General features: G+C 37.0%; 1 protein-coding gene across 2 annotated transcripts in view; it reads left to right on the forward strand.

Annotated features, from left to right (window-relative positions):
• Positions 1-12,872, forward strand: part of PCDH15 (protocadherin related 15) — a 648,893-nt gene that overhangs the window by 607,659 nt on the left and 28,362 nt on the right. For both annotated transcript variants that reach the window (XM_042459844.1, XM_042459843.1), the window contains 3 exons: positions 4,521-4,739; positions 7,629-7,637; positions 8,916-9,026. In XM_042459844.1, the coding sequence (XP_042315778.1) occupies positions 4,521-4,739; positions 7,629-7,637; positions 8,916-9,026 (339 nt within the window). The remainder of the gene's footprint in view (positions 1-4,520; positions 4,740-7,628; positions 7,638-8,915; positions 9,027-12,872) is intronic.

A 12,872-nucleotide genomic window follows, 5' to 3' on the forward strand; every position in this document is an offset into this window, starting at 1 on the left:
ATCAGATGCTAAAAAAGCTGTATTGGTGATACACTAATATGAGCATTGGGGAGTACTCCTTCCCTTGTTTGGCCAGTGGTACTACCAACAACTTAACTACTAAATGGCCAACAGCTCGATCACATACATGTTTACTTGGACTTATTATCAAGTAAGCAGCTCCAGGATGGTATTCTAAACAAGAAAAACAAAATTAAGTATCTTTAATTACAACTAGCAGCTGCTGTTTTTCTTCATTAATACAAGACCAATCCATTGTAGATTTTAGAGATTTAGCATATTTTAAAAAATGGGCCAAGGTACCATCTTATATAATTATATCTTGATTTAAAATACAGACTTTGTAATAAGGAAGGTTAAAATGAAAATGTGAAGAAAGTGTGCAGTTTCTTGTTTTGAACAGCTACCGATTAACACAGGCTTAGAAGCAGCCTAATTAAAATGTTTCTTCTGCTTGCAAAGTCAGCTTGTTTTTTTCCCCTCTTCTAAAGCTTTTCAAAATTTTAATCAGTAAAATCCTAGGGAATACTTCCTTGGCTTTGGGGTAGAGGTGAATGAGTGTCAGCTTAGCAAAGTAAAGGAGAAAAATGAAGTGAGAGTTTCACAGTGAAGCATTAACAGGTTTTAGCTTGTGACAGGGAACCTCCAGAGAGTTAGTTCAGATAAACTCTGATGCTTATCCTAATCTCAAAAGCAACTCCAGCTAGTTCTTTCCTTCTCCTAATCCTCTGGCGAAAACCTCTGAAGGAGTCTCAGGGACCCTTCTTGCCCACAACACTTTCAAGATGAGTTCTGAGGTTGTGTTCATGGTCCCTTGGAAGGATAAGTAAGGTTCCTCAGCCACCTCTTCTCTCAGTCTCTCTCTCTCTCCTTGGCATCCTCTCTGACCTTCCCATCCAAAGTATTACCTTGTGGAAAGGATCTTTTAAGCGTAATAACAGTTACATAATAATTTGTCCTTTTTCTGTAGTCTTTGAGCTAATGTGAACATTCTCTTGGTAAATACGGATGACCAAGCTTGTCCACTGTGAAAAGCCATTCAGTTTAATGTTAATACCTACAAGTATTTTACAAGAAACATATGGGCCAGATACACCTGCATTTGGTTCATGCATGTGTTTATTTATGATAAGGGTGTCTCCTTAACATGGTGATCAGACATGGAAGTACTACAGTGAAGCCATCATGAAATAACATTATTTGGTGTAGTGACTGACATAAGAAGGAGGGAAGATCCTGGCACTGCAAGAGGGGGTTTATAAGGTGAAAGAGAATTCCAAAACCCAATGTATTTTCACAAGAAACCTTATTAGTGGCAACAGGATTTTATAGTTATGTATCACAGTGTTGTTGTTTTTTTTAATTTCAGGGAAATATTTTGATCAGAAACTCTTAGAACGTAGAAGCCATGTCTCCCCTGCACCCCAGTCATAGGAAAGAAACATTTTTCTGGAAGGCTCTCTCTCCTTGTAGAGTCACTATCATCTGCTTAGATTGCAATTCACTGTATTTCAGTTCTTGGGTATGTTGAGCAGGAATTTCATGACACATTCACGTCTGGGGACAATACTATAAACATCCAGTGAGGCCTTGGTGGCTTTACATTACCACACTTATGTTGAATTAGTCCTTATTTGGCAGCAAATTCCTTTGAAATAAATTGAATTTTCTCAGTTTTTGCTTCTGTTACTTTTTGGCATCCATTGTGCTGCAACACACAACAGATTGCTCCAGACAAAATGTCAAGCTGTTGTGAATTACCTTTAGGCTTGCATTTTTTCCTCCTTTCTTCATATGTTCCTATTTCTTCTATTACTACCTGGTCTTAGGCAAACTATGGTTTAGGGAAACCAGCATTTGCATGCAATGTAGAACTGGAAATCCCGATTAAACAATGGATTTCAGTTATGATCTAGGCAAACAATATTTATTTTTGACCATTTTGTCAAAATGTGATTGTGTGATGGTATAAATGAACATACTGATACATATTTGTGTCCTGTTTCTTCCAAGATTAATAAGGGGAACGATCAGGTGCTCCTGGTCAGTTGTAAGGCAGATCAGGGAATAGGGCCCTTGCCATTTCTGGATGAGGTTACACTCCCCCCTGAAGTCTCAGATTTGCAGCTTGGGTGTGCTGTTGGACTCTACTCTGAGCCTGGATGCTCAGGTCTCAGCAGTGGCCAAAAGTGCCAGCTGCTCCCCTTTCTTGAGATGCCAGATCTATCTATGGTGAACAAACCATGTTTACATCCCATTTTGGACTACTGTAATGCACTGTACGTGGGCCTGACTTTGGAAACTGTTCAGAAACCTCAGTGGGTCCAGAATGCTACAGCCAGAATACTGACTGGAGCCAGTTATAGGGAGCATATAACTCCCTTGTTGGAACAGCTTCACTGGCTACTGGTTTGTTTCTGGGCACAATTTAAAGTGCTGGTCATGACCTGTAAAGCCCTATATGGCTTGGGTCCAGACAAAGAACTGTATCTCCCCATATGAACCGACCAGAACACTAAGATTGTCAGGGAAAGGCTTTCTCTCAGTCCCACCACCATCCCAGACTTGCTTGGTGAGGATACGAGAGAGAGAGCCTCCTTGGTGGCTGCTCCCACCTTGTGGAACTCCCTTCCATGGGAAGCTCAATTGGCCCCCTCCCTGCTTGTTTTTTGACGGCAGGCCAAGACGTTTTTATTTAAGCAAGCATTTAAAATATAAGAACACCACAATAGTTTTTATATTGAGCATGTGTTTTGCTTTTGAACTTCCATTTTATTTTTAATGTAATTTTATATTGTTTTATGTAAATCTAATTGTTTTACATTTTATTACAATGCTTTTTGAATCTGTGATCTGCTTTGGATCCCTTCGGGGAGATAGGTGGCATAAAAATTAAATAAATAAATAAATAAATAAATAAATCCTATTGGGGAGGAAAGCTATTCAACAAGGGAAAGATCATATTTTCAGGCAGTATTTCTGGTAAAACAGGAATACTGTCCAGCCAAGTTACTATACCATTTGGACAGAAGTTAGCCATTTTTTTCTAATTGCCCTGGGTCTTGGAGAATAAGAAAGACTCTGATATACAGCATACTTCAATGGTAATTTCCTTTTCCCATGTAGAGCGTAGAAATGGGCTTTATTTGGGCTTTCAGTTGTAGGCTTCCAGATGTGTGCTGCACATCTTGATAGAAACGGGTAACAATAATGTTGGTTACCTGCATTGGTATATTTTTAGTCTGTAAACACTATGCTTTGAGTGATTATTTGCACATCCCATCAATTCAAGTGTTTATACAGAGTGAACCCTCATAATTTTATCTGTTCATGGCTGATGACTCTACACAAACATAACTTGAAATTCCATTGGATTCACTTTTTTCCCCAAGTAAGTGTGAAGAATCTTTCAATGTTTAACATTAATAGTATAACTGTGAATTGGAACTAAAGATGTAAGTTATTGTTGGTCTTATTCCCATTGCATGCTACATTGCTATTCTGTTACAAGTATCAAGAAAAAAAGTATATTAAGTCATTTAAAAAAAACTATTATTCTTTATGAGAACAAAAAGGGAAAGATGAAATCTCTAGCATACTGCCTTTAAAATGGCTTGTGTTTAAACAATAAAAAGTTCCCTTGTCTCATTTTGTACAGTATGCCAGGTTCATTTGCAGTGGAATATGCATGGTTCAGTTATAAAAATCTTAAAATAGAGGTTTGTAGAGAAAATGCTTACGGATTTTTTTAACAGGGGCAGTATAACACCTCCCAGAAGTATATGCTAGCAAAGTGAAATATCTTTACATTCTTCTCCAGTACAAATTACATCCAGCACACAAGCATCATTTAGCGTACAGTGTCTAGCATATGTTTGGAAGCTTTTATCTTGCATTATCCCTTATTTTTTCATTGGTAATGTAGTTCAGGAAGGATAGTAATTTGAGTCTTCTTTAAAAACCAACAAACTTGTGTGTCAAAAACAGCATCAGTTTTATGTTTTTCAGTATATTTATGTTTACTATGCATGCTGAATGGCTGGGATAATTCTGTTGCGTATAGGAGTGTGTCTCCTTTTTTAAAATACTTGTTGTGGTCATGGTTGATTTATTTAGATGTGGCTTAATATGTGGCTGCTGTGTCCTGACTCTATTTTAGTCTTCATTCTTTGTGCTCAATGTGGTTTGTTTAACAGTAGTGATGTACATGATTTTGCAGTGGTGTCACCATGCTCTCTCTAATGAAACAACACTACAGATTCTTCATCTATAAATAAAAGCCATGTGGGTCACTGCAGCTCATTAGATTAAATGGCAGAGAGACCTAAGGAAACCCAGAGGCAGCAAGAAGAAAATTATCAAGAAAAACAAAACAAAACCTGGGAGAAATTAAACTATTCATATATTTTAATAATTAGCAAATATTGCAATTAAATAATATTTACATTCAAAATAGGAGTAGGGACCAGTTTGATCTTGTTTCTATACTTATTATCTTTCTCAATTATTTATTATTAAAGATTCCTAGATGGCAAGCTTCTAGATATCAATAAAGAATTTCAGCCATATCTCGGCCAAGGAGGACGTATTCTGCAAATCCGCACTCCTGACGTGGTGGCCAATGTCAAGAAACAGGCACAAGCTGTGGGCTACACAGAAGGGGCATTGCTGGCTCTGGCAGTCATCATAATCCTTTGCTGCATGCCTGCTATTTTAATAGTTATAGTCAGCTACAGACAGTAAGTATGCCAGCTGTACTTTATTGTGTACATTACATACTGTTCAGAAAGATACTGCAGTATCAAGGTTGGTTACATTTTGTATATTTTCAGGATTCTTTCTGGCATACGCATTTCAGGACTATACCACTTTGGCATCAGTAGCGTATCTTGCTGATTGAGCAAACTGGCTTAGTCCACATCAATTATATTTACTATACTTTATTAGAGCTATATTTAATATATACTTTATTTGAGTTATGGTACCAAAAATTCAATTCATAATTTTTTTTAAAAAAGCAACTCTTTATGTTCCTGTTTTTGAAAATTACACCGTCAGCATCGATGGTCAGCCTTTTATTCTTCTCCAGTTTTCACATTCCCTTGATCTGTTGAAGGTGTGGAAGGTTGCTTTTTTTTAAACCAAGGGTGAACAGAAGATATTTGGCAGGGGAGTGTTATGGGGAGTCTCCAGTTGTGATTCAGAGGTTTCCAGCAGTGGAAGACCCATTTTTACCAAAGCCTGGGAGGAATGGAAGGGTGTGTAAAAATGGTGCAGGTCCCAGATTTTCCAGAGAGTGAATGTGGTCCTCCAAAATGTGGAAGTTGTCCATCCCTTTTAGAGAGAAAGGATTTGACAAAGGTGCATTCAAATTTGTATATTTCTAGCTGTCATACCTCTAACAATGTGCAGTAGGCCTTTGGTATCCACTGGGATTAGGTTCTAGGACCCACCAAGGATACCAAAATCCATGGATGCTCAAGTCCCATTAAATACAGCAGCACAGAATGATGGTGCCCCTTGTATAAAATGATAAAATCAAGGTTTGCTTTTGGGAATTTGTATATTTTTAATATATTTTCAAATTGTGGATGCTTGAATCTGTGGATGAAAAATCTGTGGATATGGAGGACTGACTGTACCCGAATTGGCTGGGTGTAAAGATGGCCATCTTTCATAAGGACTGCAATATCACAAAATGACAAAACTATGATTTTTGTCCCTCTATGGAAAGCAAAGGCAACTGACACAGACACACCAGCCACCACCGCTGAACAAATTCTGTCAAGAAAACTCCATTATATGTTTGCTTCAGGGTCACCATAAATCAAAAAGAACTTGAAGGCACACTAGTAGAACAACTATGGAAATTGTATGCATGATGAAGATGCCCCCCTTCAGACTCAGTCACTGATACTTCAGCTGAGGAATGTGGCCAATACAAGCACCTTATGCAGTACCATAAGCCATTCAACTAAAATGGTGGTGGGCAGCTTCTCTGTGAATGATCAGTCTGCTCAGGGGTTTAGTCCAAATCGTAAAGTTGCTATCCAAAGTGGTGAAGCCTTTTGCATTTAGACATAAATACACAAAAGAGCTTTATGTGCTGTAGAATATCTAAACTGTTCTTTTTCTCAGATGCAATTAAGAATTCTGAAAATACTCTTATGCATGCATGGTCCATGGTCAATACTTAAAGGATACAAAATGGGTCTCTCTGCCCCCTTCTGTCTCCTCTGATGTCTTTAATATAATCAGATATTACAGATGGCCAAATAATTATTGAAGTTTGCTATTTAGTGCAGAGATTAAAGCAGTGGTTAAATGCCTGTACTGCAGCCATTCACTCAAAACCACAAGGTTGCGAGTTCAAGACCAGCAAAAGGGCCCAAGCTCGACTCAGGCTTGCATCCTTCCGAGGTCACTAAAATGAGTGCCCAGACTGTTGGGGGCAAATTAGCTTACTTGCTAATTAGCTTACTTGCTGTTCACCGCTATGATTTTTGGAATAGCGGTATATAAATTAAAAAAACAAAAAAACAAAACAAATGAACATAACTGTCATTGTTGTTGTGCATAAAATGGGAACATTAAGACTTGTTTTATATCACAACTTTATTGTGTGTCACAGCAATATTTTAAATATTTTCTAGACCAATGGTCATCTTACTATTCAATAATTTTTTTGCAGATTTTTAAAAAAGAACAGGAAAGTTAAATGTATTTTGGGTGGTTTACTTCCTTTGTAAATTAGCATTGCTGTAGTAATGCTTAGATTCTGCTTGTAAATAATCTAAGAAATTATCATTTCTCTTTTCTATTAAGTGTTATGTTGAGAATTTTAGTATCTATTCCAAAGAAGAAAGTAATTATGAACCAAAGAGTATTAGTTATTCACAGGAGGTTTAAACATTTGTAATGGACCCCAAAACTTAGAATAGCCCCAATATTTTGTTGTTGTTGTTACCATTAAAATATCTTTAATATTGTATGTATAATTTGAATTCATGAGGAAATTATAAGGCATACTTTATTATTTGGTGTCCTGACTTTTAAAATCATAACTAAGGTTTAGATAGCTTCACCTGAACTCAGTAGTCAGGCTCAGTATGTATGTCTGAGAACTAGGATTCCATAATTCTCTTTGGAGAACTTAGAGGCCACTGTCTGTTTTATGAACTGTGTGGTCTGTCAGTCCATTAAGGGTTAATGCATTTAAAAAGTATAAATGTACATTCAAATGTAACAATGTACATTTAAAATGTATTATACATTATAATTGTTTCGATATAATAAAAGTGCATGCATTCCCATATTGTAATATTAAAGAAAAATATATAACCCTGTACGCTTTTTAATGATGATTTAGCAGTTCTAAGATGACTGTCTTAGAAGAAGCATTTGCTCTTCCTCTGTGAAGGAAGAAAAGCCTTTTCTAAGTTGATGTCTGCCACCAGTGGCTTTTATAAGTAACATAAAATAATTGTTTATAAAATGTGTTGCTTGATTAGTGCTGTGATTAAGTTTAATACCTTTTAAGTGTTTTTTAAAATCACATTTTTGAATTATTTTTCCAAGTGAACTCACAACTTTTTTCCCCTGTTTTACCATTATGCATTACAAAACAGATTTAAAGAGTAAGTATGTCTTACTAGCATCTTGTTTCCAACACTTTGCATATAAAAGGTACTGACTGAAGTGAGGTTTTGCTTTGGAACATTTTGGAAATGAAAAATATGATGTTCAAGAGGAATGCATATATTGCTGGTAGTTTATATGTTCTGACTTGTTAGATAAAAATGCTGAGGTTTCTTCAAAGGCAGGTTTAGTGCATTAGAACTAACACCATAGATCTGCTAACTTCCCCAAAGCTGAGATAGCAAGTAACATACCAAGGCCAATATCCATTTAAGTAACTTGTGTGTCTCAGTGATTGGAGGCTGGAAAGAGTTACATTTTCTGCAAATGCAGCTGAATGTATTTTATATGACAACCACTAAATCTTGTATGTTATGTTTTACTTTGTGGAATATGTGTGTATATGTGCAGGAAGGGAACAGTTTCTTATGAAAGTCTGAGAATATGAATGACAGGTAGAAGAACCATCTGATAGTATAATCACATTATAAGTAAATCTCAGTGCATTATCGTTAACACAGAGTAATCAACATGTAGATTGTTAGGGTAAGAGTACATGCTGAGATAATCTAGTGTTATCTGCTCTGTAACACAGATGCGGGATCTTTTCTTAAGAACTTAGAAATGAGTTCTACTGAAAATAATGCATATTTTATATTTGTATTTAGGCTTCTCAGGAATTCATTTCAGTAAACTGAAGCTGATGATTCTGCTCTTCAGACTTGTATGGAAAGAGTGAAAGGGGGAGTTTTATTGTAGGGTATGAAGTAAATGGAATCAAATAAGGACTCAGATTTTCTTTTTCTGTTGTATTTCTGTTGTGATGTTTTGAGATCATAGAAGATTATCACATGGAGGATAAGGACAGGAGTAAAGCAGATTGCTCCTGTCTTTACCCCATCCTATTTGGGCAATTGGGGGAAAGCTTATCACACCCCAGGCACTTATCCCATTCTTCCCCCATCCGTGAAGTGTAATGGACCCCTCATTTGGGGTCCATTACACTTCACAGACAGGAAAAGAATGGGGTAAGCATGCAAGGTGTGATAATTTTCCCCCAATCGCCCAAATAGGATAGGATATGGATGGGAGCAATCTACTTTGTTTCCATCTTTATCCTTCATGTGATAATCACAATAGTCTTATTACTGTGACCAGTTATGAGGTGATAACTGCATTAGATATTCATTCCATTGACAATTTGTTATCAGCCTAGTCTTCATTAGAGAAGCATGTTTTTGACACTCTTTGTTTCTTCTCTGTGCAATTCACCAAAGGAGACAGGCTGAATGTGCTAAAACAGCTCGAATCCAGATGGCCTTACCAGCTGGCAAACCAGCAAGCACTCCTGCCAATAATCTGTATGAAGAACTCGGTGACAGCACCATGTAAGTCCTCAATGAGGTTTGCCATTTAAAATGCTAGTAACTCATGGTCTAATTTTGCCCCCTCAGAGATTACAGCTCTTATTGCTATGTAAATTAAAATGTTTCCTTCAAGAACAGAGGATAATTAACAGACAGTTAATAGTCTCCTAAACATCAGGCATATGATCTACATTCAAAGTAATGCTTGAATTTTTTTTTAAAAGGGGACAGGGGGGGGGTTTAGTTTGCAGAAATTAAACTGTAAACTTTTTTAGTTTACAGAAATGAGAGGAATATAGATTTGGGTACTCAGATCAATGCAGTCAAACACTACATGTTTCTCAAACATATTTGTGAATTTTATTTTACATAAGTTCAATGTGTGTGTTTTGTTTTACCCTTTTTATGTCAAAGGAATACTGAAAGAGAGAAAACGTAACGTTTGGTCAGATTCATGGAATTTGCAGGGACCTCAAGGGTCATCTTATGCTACAGCATTTCTTATAGGTGGTCATTTAGTCTCTGCTTTAAAAATGTCTAATGAACGAGAGTACATGAATCTGAATCCAAGGAAAATGTTCCTCTAACGTAAAGTCCTTCTATGCATTGTCTTGTACGGGTGGAGGGGAGGCTGTATATGGAGACATATACAAATGCATGTACATAAGCAGCATAAACAGGTTGATTGGGGTTTTTGGCTCACAGAACTACTCACTGATCACTGGTCCAGAATGTCAGTTACTAGCCTGTAACCAGTGTTAGGCCCTAGGTAAGGACATTTTGGGGTCTTTTAGTATTGTTTTCAGACAAAGTTATTATTAAAATTGTGCCAGTTTTTTAAATGGTATTTGTGAGGGTTTTCAGGTAATTGGCAGGGGTCTTTGGTGGGCATGGGAGGGGGGCTGTTGCAGAAGGAACATACTGTCCCCATTCCCACTCTAGATATGAGAGCTGGCAAATCTGTAAGTCACTCCAGGGAACAGAAAGGGGGATGTGGTCAAATGTGAAAAACTTCAGGATGCCTATATAGACAAGGATATTGTCAGAACTATATATGGGATATATGAGATGTGGTGCAGGAGAAGAGTACTGAGGTTACCATGGACAGCCAAAAAAAACACACAAACAGGTCCTAAAGCAGATTAAGCCTGAAATTTCTCTGAAAGCCAACATGATTAAACTGAAGCTTTCATACTTCGGCCACGTCATGAGAAGGCATGACTCACTGGAAGAGACTGTTATTCTAGGAATGTTGGAGGGAAATTGAAGGAGAGGAAGAATGCATATTAGATGGATGGGGATCATGGATATGAATTTGGAACTAAGCAGAGCAGTGGAGCATAGGGAATCTTAGAGATGTTATCCACAGGGTCGCCATGGGTCAAGATTGACTCGAAGACAGTTAACAACAACAGCAAATAATCAGAACTGAGTCAAAGATCAAATCCAGAGAAGAGAGAAAGCCAGACACAACAACAGGAGCCCATAGTGTTTCTATCACTGGCAAGCAGCTGAGACTATGGCAGTAACTCTGGGCTCAGGCCTTTGAGGGTTCTGATGTCCAGACTGATCTGTGAAGTCATCTGGCAGTATTCCAGCTTGTTGATACTATACTCTCAACTTCAGACTTCATACAAACCACAGAGTCTGGTTTACCAAACGTGTTCAGCTGATGTGGGCAGTAAGTTCCCATAAGGTGGCTGCTGGAATTTTTGGATGAGACCCCTTTTCTCCAGTGCCTTCTGCTACTGTCTCATTCTTGGGATATGATATACTACTACCCTCACACAGGAAGTTTCCTCATTCCCACAAGTAATGATTTGAAGCAGTAGATTTGGACTTCCTGGCCCATATGCTTAATGTATGGATTTTGCTTAGCAGCATTAATGTAAAGCATGAATAATAATAAGTGTAATTTGACTGATTGATGAAGGATACATTTGCATGAATTGGCAAACATTTCTGTCATCTAGCCTGGACTAACTGATTTTTCATTTTGTGTGTGTGTGTGTTCTTCAAATGGTAATCTTGGAGAAACCATAACTGATATGTAGACGCCACAATGCATGGATGGACAAAGGATACAAGTGCATGAACTGGCAAAGAGCTGTCATTTAGTCTGGATGATTTTTCATTTCGTTTGTGTGTGTGTTTTCAAATGGTAATCATAAAGGAAGGATAGAAAGTAATTATTTCTTTTTCAAACATCTTGGGTGCAAAAAAAATCAGTAATAGATGTGAAATAGTTTTGAGAAGGAGAATGTGGCTGAGGGAGACTCAGTGAAGACTATTGCATACACATGAAATGTTCTAAGTTCAGGTGCTGAGTGTTTAATTGTTGATCTATTCTGGAATTCTCTCTTGGGGTTAACTAAACAAGCAAGACAGGAGCATACTATCAACGCTTTCTTCCAGTGTGACTTTTCTCATTTAAAGGCAATATTAAAGATTCTGAACCCAGCCCTGAAATCATTTCAGCAACCTATTAGTTCATACTAAAATCCAAAGGAGATTTTACTACCCCACAAACTTGGGAGCCACAATCCACCATTGTGAATAAGTGCATACCATATAGTTTTGATCCTGAACCCTTTACTTGATTGTAGTGTATCTTGTGTAAAATAATAGATTCTTCAGCATGAAATAGTTATGTGATGTTTTCAGATTTAAGTAACATAAGCTGTTAATAGGGCATCTGTTTCTAACCACTTTCTGATTTCCCTGTATCACTCATAACATTTTCAAGACTTATTTTTTCTAATTGTTGTCCTTTGTTTTGTGTTTCATTTCCCCTTATTTTTCCATCTTTGGACTCATAGGCATCAGTGAGTAAACTTCCATTATTGGGCGTAATATCGTATTAGAAACAAAGTAGTTGATATAATTAGAATTACTTCCTTTTTCTAGTACTGTAGCACCTAGTAGACATTTACTCCTCAGTAATTTGGTTTACATCCTTCCAAAGGGAAGCAGGCATAAGGAGACAAAAGCAATCTCATTGCACACCAGGGATTTATATTAAATGGAATTAAATAGATCATATTCCTTTAAGATTTTTTCTCTTCAAAAATCCTAAAACAGGAAGCTGCAGTGCTGAAATCTTTCATTCACTGGCATGCTTATTAACATCAATGGATTGAATCCTGTTGGTTAGTCCCAAACATAGTAGGTCAACTGAATCAGTTGCTGAACTGCAAGTCAACACATAGGCAGATCACACTGATTCAGTGACTCTTCTCTTTGGGACTAACAATAGGAGACTGGCTTCAGTTAAGCAGTTAACAGTTTAGCACCCATCAAATCACCAAAGCATAGCTTTATACAGTTTAGCAATTATACATCACTTATAATATGAATGAACCAACTTCTGAGACCAAGAAATCTAGCAGTAATTCTTGTGCAAAGTGTATTCATTGATAACAAGTTTGGGGTGGTATTTCAGCTATATCTCCTAAATGGTGGAGAAATTAAATGAGTATACTTTGCATAAGAATACTGCTTGGTGGCTTGATTGAGATTAAACATTTTTTTTTCATTTCCTGGACACAAAGTTCTCAGCGGCTTCTTGGTCTCAGAGATCAATTCTCTCTAGTAGTATTGATTCATTTATATCCTGCCTTTCCCCCAAAACTCAAACTCAAAGCAGCTTACAGAACTTCAAATAAATACATTTATAAAAATTTACAAAAGCAAAGGAAAAACTTAGAAGCTTGTTTAAAATCAATTAAATTATCCATAGAATTAAAACTATGTAAATTAAATGCATTTTAAAAGGCTAATAATATAAAACTAAGCACTACTTTAAAAAAAACAACCCTCTTGCAACCAGTTCTAAGAGACATCATTGTTCTGGACCACCATAGGACA

This window comes from Sceloporus undulatus, chromosome 3 (assembly GCF_019175285.1).
Source record: "Sceloporus undulatus isolate JIND9_A2432 ecotype Alabama chromosome 3, SceUnd_v1.1, whole genome shotgun sequence".
Classification (NCBI taxonomy): domain Eukaryota; kingdom Metazoa; phylum Chordata; class Lepidosauria; order Squamata; family Phrynosomatidae; genus Sceloporus; species Sceloporus undulatus.